Below are 8,793 nucleotides of genomic sequence, written 5' to 3' on the forward strand. Positions count from 1 at the left end.
GTGTATCCTTGGCCCCAACAAGTCCACTAGGCTCCGCCTCCAGAACACACCCAATTTCTTCCTATTATCACCACTGGTCCAAGCCAATCTCATCTTTTGCCTGAACCCCTTGTTCATCTCCCAGCTTCCACTATCACTCCACCCATGTCCAGGCTCCATCCAACTTCCAGGGTGATGTTTAAAAAGCATAAATCAGTCCAGGCGTGGTGGCTCATGCCTCTAATCCCAGCACTTAGGGAGGCCAAAGCAGGTAGATGACTTGAGCCTAGAAGTTCAAGATTACCTGGGCAACATGACTCTACAAAAAATACAAAAGTTAGTCAGGAGTGGTGGCGTGTGCCTGTGGTCCCAGCTACTGAAGGGGCTGAAGTGCGAGCCCAGGAGGTTAAGGTTGCAGTGAGCTGTGATTATGCTATTGCACTCCAGCCCAGATGACAGAGTGAGACCCTGTCTCCAAACAAAAACAAAAAACAAAAAGGGCCAGTACAGTGGTTCATGCTTATAATCCCAGCACTTTGGGAGACCCAAGTGGGCAATCACTTGAGAGGTCAGGAGTTCGAGACCAGCCTGGCCAATGTGGTGAAACCCCATCTCTACTAAAAATACAAAAATTAGCCAGGCATAGTGGCGGGCATCTATAATCCCGGCTACTCAGGAGGCTGAGGCAAGAGAATTGCTTGAACCCAGGAGACACAGGTTGCAGTGAACCGAGATCCTGAGCAACAGAGTGGGACTCTTGTCTCCAAAAAAAAAAAGTTATAGATCAGAAGCTGGGCATGGTGATGTGCGCTTATAGTCCCAGCTACTTGGAAGGCGAAAGCAGGAGGATCACTTGGGCCCAGGAGTTCAAGGCCAGACTGGGCAACACAGTAAGACCCCATGTCTACAAAAAAATTAAGACAAAATTTCTTTTTTTTGAGACGGAGTCTCACTCTTATTGCCCAGGCTGGAGTGCAATGGTGCAATCTCGGCTCACTGTAACCTCCTGCTTCCAGGTTCAAGTGGTTCTCCTGCCTCAGCCTCCTGATTAGCTGGGATTACAGGCACCTGCCATCACACCCTGCTAATTTTTGTATTTTTAGTAGAGACGGGTTTCACTATGTTGGTCAGGCTAGTCTCGAACTCCTGATCTCAGGTGATCACCCACTTCAGCCTCCCGAAGTGCTAGGATTACAGGCGTGAGCCACTGCGCCCAGCCCAAAATAAAAATTTTAAAGGGCATAAATCAGATCACATCATGCCTCTACTGAAAATCTTCAAAGGCTTCATAGATCAAAGGACAAATCTTAAGCTCCTGACCACAAGACCCTACAGAATCTGGCCCTTGCCACCTGGACAAGTTCATATTGACCACTATCCCCTTCCTCACCACCTTCTAGCCATGCTGGGCTCCTTTCATTTCCTTGAACAAGCCAAAGATTCCAGATTCCATCCTTCAAGACCTGTGCACAGGTTGTACTCCACTCTGCCTATAATATTACTCTATGTAGTCTATGCATGTCTGACTCTTCAATCTTCGGGTTTAAGCTTAACTGTGGCCTATGTCAGTCTATGCTCATCGCCCTATCTGAAGAAATTCACCCCCCAGTGTCCACAGAATACCCATCCCAGCTGTGCTTGTTGAGCTACTTGTTGCATGTCCTTTTCCTTGGAATGTGTTCCACAAAGAGTAAGGAGCATTCCATCTAGACTCCGGCCAGGACCCCAGTGACCCCTCCCATGACACCCAGCACATACTAGGGAATGCTGAGTGTGCTCTTGCTCCCTGCCCGAGAAGTGTTGGGACCACACAGTCCAGCTGGCCTGCCTGTGGCTTGCTGGAACAAACACCCCAGCCGAAGATTTTGCCCTTGTTTTCACAGCCTGCCTTCTCCGTCTTAACCTCACACATTTTCCAGGAGGCTTTATTTGGTTGGGCTCCTGGCTAATGATCAATGTCAACTCAGTAATAGGGCAGCAATTTGGTGGCAGATGTTTTCTTGGCAACACTAGTGATTGGTCTTAGTGGGTGCCTCAGGTCTGGACTTAAAACGCCAATGCCCAATGCCAGCCCCCTTTAAAGACCTCTCTGCAAATAAACTCAAATAAACACCCTGGGCCTCCATTAACGCCCTTCCAGCTGACCCTGGGAACAGTGGGTCTTTCAGGCCTACTACTGCAGCCACTCCCTGGGCAGTTAAAACACCCCAACCTGGCCTCCAGCCTCTCCTCTCCCGGGGCCACCAGGCCTGGCCTGCCCGCCACCACGCAGCAGGACTTCGCCCTCCTCCTTAAAAAGAGGGGAAAAAGGGCTTTCAAGCAGGCCATTTACCATTCCAGACACAATCTCTCAAAGAGAAACAAAAACTCTCCCTGTCTGAGGCAGACCGCGAAGGCGTGTGTGTAATAAGATGCTAATACAATTTAATGATATTTCGGCTGGAAAACCTCTCCTCAGAGCCTCCTTGTGTTGGGAAGGCCAGACATTCAGAAAACAAGAGCTGCACACTCTTAAACCGCTTTAAACAGGGGTCACAGCCCCACTCTTTCCTATCTCTCATTAACTTTAATGCCTTCTCAGGGACAGTAATTGCAGTTACAAAAATGATTTTGTACACAGAGTAGAGGGCTGCTGCCTAGGATCCTCCAATTGGCTTCCCGGACCTGCTTCTCCAAGCCTAGGGGAGCCCGAACCCTGCTCCAACACCCGCCACCACCTGTCTGCAACTTCAAGTGTCCCAGAGGGGACCCAGCTCCCTTTGAAGACACTGCCCACACCCACCCTCCAGACCAGTTCTGGGGACATACCAAGGGGGTGCTGGGAGAATGAAAAGGCTCTGTCTACTTTGTTCTTCAGAACCTTCTCACCCTACTTTTGTCCCAGAGAGGGCAGAGCTCAGTCCACTGGCTCCCACATCGGCTGCCCATTGGCACCTGCAGCATCCTTCGGATCCCTTCTGCAGAGAAGGGAGCTGGCTCTCTGGCCTAGCCTAAGGGTGAGAGATCAAAGGTCAAAGCTACATTGAAGCCCTCTCCAGGTAGGGTAAGGATGACTAGTACTAATCAAGTGCTTATCACATGCCTGGCTTTGGGCTTAGTCTTTTTTTATGCAATCACTTATTCTGTACATGAGATAGGTACTGTTATTAATGCTATCTGCAGAAAGTGCTCCTCGTAACATAAGAACTGATGTAGTTGGTAATTGCACAGCCTGGATGGTATACACCATCCCCAGTGGACTAAAGTGTACAGACCTACAAGTTCCAGGGTGTGGGTGTGAGTATTCCAGATTCCTATAAGCTGACAGGAGCTCTGAGCTGTGACCTACAATTGTAAGCTTTTGAGTCACATGGTAAAGGTCCCATCTGGAGGACAGGGCAAGCCAAAGGTATCCTGCTCCCCAACTCTGACCTGGCCTCCCCATCAGAGAACCTAAAGGGAGAACTGAGAGGTCCCAAAGAGCCTGCTGCATGCGCTATGAAGAATTTGGACTAGAAGCCTCTTACCTGTGTCATGAGCATAAGACAACTGCCTTCCTGTTAAAAGGAACACAGGGTTACAGCCAGAATACCCTGCCCCCCAACCTCAAGGACATGGGAGTCAGTGTCCAAGGCCTAACTTCAAGACTCTGTGGTGCATCTAGGGCCTGGGGACCGGCAGTCCCACCTCACCAGTCAATGAAAGCTAAGTGGAGATTTCTTGGACCACTGTTACTGGCTCTTTAGCCAGGCAATTTAGGGAAAGGAAAAGCATTTTGGATGGGAAAACATTCTGGAAACATTTGCTGCATCCTGAGCCCAAACAACTCTATCCTTAAACACTTCATCTCCAAAAGTGCTGGGGAGACCCTTGGCCAAACAGTTTCAAAACCAACATTCACTGCAAGTCCTGCTGCCTGGGGCGAGGACTTCCCTCTGTGAGGCGTTTGCTGCAGAACCAAACGCTTTTCTCCTCCAAACAACAGCCAACAGCACTTGGGACAACCTAAAGGGCTCCAGATCAAACAAACATCGCTTTTTTCTCCTACCATGCAAACTTTCTCAATAAATTATTCGCCCACTTCGGATCAAAGCCTGTTTTTGCAGCCTGTGACCTAAAAAGCAAATAGCATCTCTTAAACATGAAAGCCCTCCTCCCTGCCTGGGTCAGCTTTATTACTCATTCCTTCCCCCTTACAGTTATTCTGTTGTTATTTTCCTCCTTTGCTTGCTAGATGGCTCTGCGAGTCCCAACCCGTCCAGGGAAGATGGGACAGGACGGATGGTGCGTTCATCTGGGGCCCTGGGGTGAGAGAGAAAGTCAGGGTAGGGGAGAAGCCCTGGGAACCCAGGAAACAAAGCCAGGCCCGGTTGGCAGCTCCCTGCCCAGCCGTTTTGCCAAATGTCCTACTGGGAATTTTACCAGTGAAGGCAGGGAGTTAAAGCCACTCCGAGAGGAGGGGCCATGCGGCCCTACACCTCCCAGGCGCAGGACTCAGTTTGCAAGCATAAATGCTAAAGGGGCGTCCTGACAGCCTGTCTGGGATCAGATCTCAGGGGTCCTCCTTCCGACAAAGGCAAGGCACGGCCCACCCAGCCCCTTCCTAGCCGCTTTGGAACCGCTCTGAATGGAAATATGACACCTCTCAATGACCCCCTACAAACTCTGACCCAGGATAAAACTTTGTGCCTCGAAATCCTGCAGAAAATGAGCCGGGGGTGCTAGAAGCAGTGGCGAGGTTTTTAAACCTGCAGAGACCAGACTCACCGACCGCAGTCTGCCTTTGACATAGGGCAAAGACACCTGGTGACCCTTCACTTCCCCCAGCCTCCAGCAAGAGGCCAACGGCCAAGCTGGTTAAAAAGTGCCCAGGCCAGCGGCAGTGGCTGAGGGGACTGGGAGGGGAGTTGAGCGCGCCTCCAGCCCGCCCCTGGAGGCAGTCCGCGGGACCGCAGGCTGGAGGCGCGCCGGCGTGATTCCGACAGCGGGAGCCGGGAGGAGGAGTAGGAGGAGGCTGCGGGGGACTCCGGCCCAGGCGAAGGAAGGGCAAGAGGCTGTGCGGACCAGGGGCGGCGCTGGGAGGTGGGTGGGCTTGACGCTCCGGTCGGGGGAAGGGTTTAAGAGACGCCGGGAAAAGCAGCGGAGCCTCGGGGCCGGAGGAGGGGCGTGGGTAGCCGTGTGCAGTAGGGTACAGGGCTGGGCCTCTGGAAGCTAGAGTGAAGCCTTCCTGACTGTCTCGCAGGCATTCCCATCCTCCGGCAGAACAGCAGAGAATCGCCAAGTTGACCCCTCTCATCCATTGGCCGAGAAGAGAGGGTGTTTCAGGACCCAGGGATGGGCGGGAAGAAACCATGGGGAGCCACAAGTCTGCACCCAGGCGGGGAGGAGGCGGGCGGGCGCCGCTCCGCAGGCGCAGGCGAGTGGGTGGGAAGGGAGAGGGAGAGGGAGGAAGGAGGTGAGGCCGGGAAGATGCCACTGCCGGGGGCGGGGCGGGGCCGGGGATCCGGCACAGGGACTGCAGCAGTGCTTGGTGGGGGCGGGGGCTGCAATGTCACTCATTTGAGTCAGGTGTGTGCGTCCCAAACAGGGTCCGCCACAAGCCCGCATCTTCCTAGTAACACCCAGGGCGCAGGGGCAGAGGGCAGGGGACTGCGGATCCGTCCCTGAAGCGGGACGCGAACCGGCAGAGTTGGGAGAAGGTAAACAAGGGCCACGCCCCCTGCCGTCGCCCCGCGGGCGCGCACCCGCCGCTCCGGCCGCCGCCGGTACATTTCCACTCTCCCAGCGCCTCTCCCCCGCCGGACTCCCGCGCGGCCCCGGAGGTGGGGGCTGTCCCCGACCCCAGTCCGCGCCCCTGGCGCCAAGGCTTCGCACCCTCCATACTCACCTGGAAAGGGTGGCCCCCGCCCCTCCAAAAAACTGTCTAATTTGTGCAGAGCCTCCAAGCCCAGGAGCCGAGCATGCTGCCCCCGCGTGCAGCGCCCGCGTGCACCGGGCCGGGAGAGGGGGCGACAGGGCGGAGGCGGTGGCCCCCGGAAGGTGTCTGGGACCGGACCGGCTGCACGTGAGCCCAGCGCGAGGTCATGTGCACCGGCTCAGCCCGGTTCGCCGCCCGGACGTGCTGCGTATCAACAAAATGAAACTCGGGGAGGCAGGAGGGCAGATAGCTCCCGGTTCTCAGAGCCCCCGCCCCGGCCACTCAACCTCCCCACCGGACTCATCTTCCGCTGCAGCCCCTAAGCCCGGCCGGAGCCCGCGGGGCAAGTTGCAGCCCTGGCGCGCCCCCGCCCTCCCGCGCCCCCTCCGACCCGGGGGCGCTTTGCCGCAGTCATTAATAAAGAAGGTCGCCAAGCTCACCCTTCCAAAAGTTGTTGCTGCATGCGCCCCTCTCAGCCTCCCTGCACTGTACTCTTTAAAACACGACTGACCAACATGCGCAATCTCTCTCCCCTGTGCTGTGCATCCCCCCCCCCCGCGCTGGCTTCCTAGAACAGGCAGCCAGCAGGAGAGAGAGGGAGCGAGCGAGCAAGAGAGCGAGGGAGCGAGGAGCGCTGGCAGATCTGTTGCAAAAACACCAAATAATGTCGTGGAGATGCGCAGGGCCCATCCGCCGGGGGCTGGATCTTACCTTGCTCCGCGGTACCCCCCTGAGGGGCGCTGCCCGCGGCTACGCGCCGCTGCAGGGACCGGCGCGGGAAGGATGCTCCCGAAGCCGGGAGCTCCTGGGGCCGGCGCGGGAGGGCGGGGGGCGCTCATCCATCCGGGGTCGCGGCGAGGGAGGCGGCAGGGCCCGTGGCGTCCCCGGCCCCACGCCCCCCGCCGGGGACAGTCAGCCCGCCAGACCTGGGCGGGTGCCACTAGGAGTGGGCGCAAAGTAACTCCATGGACGCTACTCACCCCCCCAAAAAATAGCCTCCAACTGCGATGGCCGCGGTCGGCACCATTCACCAACCCCCTGTGTATGTTTCTGTTTCTTTTTAAACCAAGACTTCCTTGTGATCTCTTTAGAAAAAAAAAAAAAAAAAAAAAAAAAAAAAGGGTGGGGGGGGGGGGGGGGGGTGGGGGCGGGCAGGAGGAGCGAGGGAGGGGGAGTAGCCACTTTTTTCTTATTCACTCTGATCTCCGCTCCCGACACCCCCCGTCGCCGCCCCCCCCCCGCCCAGTTGTTTGGCTCCGGCGGGGAGTCCAGGTAGCCTTGCGGGCCCAGTGGGGGGAGGGTGCCCTGCCTCGCCGCGCCCCCACCAAGCCTGCCCGCACCCTGGGCCCGGACTCCCCATGGACTCTGGGGCGCCCCCAGCCCGCCCCGTCCCCAGGGCCGGGCCCGAGCGGCGGCTGCGCCCATGCAAGTCCCATCAGGTCTGCTCACACTTCACACACTCACACACATACCCCGCCCCTCCACTCTTTCACTCACACTTTCTGCTCACACCCCGCCCCCTACGCGCCCCAGACCCAGGCGGCGCCCCCCGCAAAAAAAAAAAAAAAAAAAAAAAAGCAAGCTTATACTTAAAAAAATCTTTTGGCGCCATATTAATGACGTACTTAAAATTTGCCATTTCTCCCTGCGTCAAAAAGACGTTTCTTTGCAAATAACAGCCTGGAGGCGACACTCGCGGAGGGAACGAGGTTTGCACTGAGCACCCCGCCCCCCGGGGCTCTAGCGCTGGAAGACCCTCGCCCTAGGCCCTGCTTTTGAATCGCTGGTTTTAAAATGCGAATCGAATAAATCGCGTGGCGTTTCGCAGCGCCAGAAGTGAGCAGAAAGTGCTGGCAGGAGGGGAGGGGAGGGGATGGGCGCACGCGAGTCTTGGGGAGGGGGCGCGGCCCTCCTCCCCGCACCCACTCCAAATGTAAAACTAACATTCCGGGCGGGGGAAACTTGAAATTGTAGGCTACCTCAAGAAAAGAGGGGCGGTCCGTAGAGAGGGTCCCCATTGGGCTCGTCGCCCCCTCCCCCCTCCCGGGTGCCTCCTGGGGCCTAGCGCTGCCCCGCATTTCCGGGGGGTGGAGAAGCCAGCGATGGGTGGGTAGGTGGCTGGCTGCACATCCTGGCCCAGTAGGATTTTGCCCCGGGGCGACCCCTTCCCCCTTGCTCTTCCTTCCCATTACCCCGAAAGGGTTAAAAACCGAGGGGTAACTTCCAAAGGCTGGCACATGGCGAGGAAGCAGGGCGCCCCTCTCCCCACCCTTCGCCTCCTCGCCCCTCCTCCTCCGGCTCCACTTCCCGACTTGACCTTGTGGTGCACAAACAGTGCGCTCGGATCCTCGCAGTTTCTGGAAGAAGAGCCTGCGCTCGCCAGGCGGGCGGGCTGTCGGGCTGCTACCCGGTGGTGGCGGGGCCTTGGGTCTGTTCCCGGAGCCGCGGGCCACACCCACCCAACCCGCTGCGCCCGCCGAGCTCACCTTCTCTCGAGGAAGGGGAAGGACTGGCCTCCTGGTTGGGGAGGGATGGGGGGCTCAAGCTTCAATCTCTTCGGAATGCCTGGGAGGGGGTGGTCTGTCCTCGGGAGCAGGTTGTGGGGAGCCTGGCCTAATATCCCCAAAGCACAGTGGCCAACTTTTTCTTCCCCCTCATGCTCGACTGCCCCTCAAAGATGATCCAATAATTTTTCAGCTCACCTTTGGCTTTGAAGGCACGTGGGTGAGTTGTGAATGGACACAGGAGTAGCCTTCCCTCTCCAAGACTGAAGGTTGTTTATTCTTCCTTTCCCCTCCACCCCCTTCCATGGGAAGACAAATATTCAATTTACATAAGATGACATTTATGTGACAATTAAGAAGATTCCCCGATGGAATGTTGTGAACACATTTGCTTATAGGAGAAATAAATCTAAT

General features: G+C 56.6%; 2 protein-coding genes and 1 long non-coding RNA gene across 14 annotated transcripts in view; 2 read left to right on the forward strand and 1 right to left on the reverse strand.

Annotated features, from left to right (window-relative positions):
* JADE2 (jade family PHD finger 2) overlaps positions 1-8,386 on the reverse strand; it is a 60,418-nt gene extending 52,032 nt beyond the window's left edge. Inside the window, exons 1-3 of one of the 12 annotated variants that reach the window (XM_017532374.2) lie at positions 8,193-8,304; positions 4,156-4,260; positions 3,486-3,515 (exon numbers count right to left, since the gene is read on the reverse strand). In XM_017532374.2, coding sequence (XP_017387863.1) covers positions 3,486-3,500 — 15 coding nt within the window. In that variant the 5' untranslated portion in view covers positions 3,501-3,515; positions 4,156-4,260; positions 8,193-8,304. Of the gene's footprint in view, positions 1-2,787; positions 3,452-3,485; positions 3,516-4,155; positions 4,261-5,845; positions 5,962-6,315; positions 6,552-6,586; positions 6,945-8,192; positions 8,317-8,361 lie in introns of those variants that run through there. The other 11 variants (XM_037739912.1, XM_017532370.2, XM_017532372.2 and 8 more) reach the window with 11 other exon arrangements.
* On the forward strand, positions 4,193-6,385 carry LOC108307139 (translation initiation factor IF-2-like). The gene is made up of 5 exons (XM_037739955.1): positions 4,193-4,242; positions 4,882-5,014; positions 5,201-5,374; positions 5,546-5,657; positions 5,895-6,385. The coding sequence occupies exons 1-5, from the start codon at positions 4,193-4,195 to the stop codon at positions 6,383-6,385; spliced, it is 960 nt and encodes a 319-aa protein (XP_037595883.1).
* Positions 7,079-7,702, forward strand: LOC119471833. Its single transcript, XR_005200924.1, has 2 exons — positions 7,079-7,147; positions 7,534-7,702. It is a non-coding gene; the product is annotated as an uncharacterized LOC119471833 (long non-coding RNA).
* Positions 8,387-8,793: the final 407 nt, after the last annotated feature.

Source organism: Cebus imitator, unplaced genomic scaffold, assembly GCF_001604975.1.
Source record: "Cebus imitator isolate Cc_AM_T3 unplaced genomic scaffold, Cebus_imitator-1.0 Scaffold76, whole genome shotgun sequence".
NCBI lineage: Eukaryota > Metazoa > Chordata > Mammalia > Primates > Cebidae > Cebus > Cebus imitator.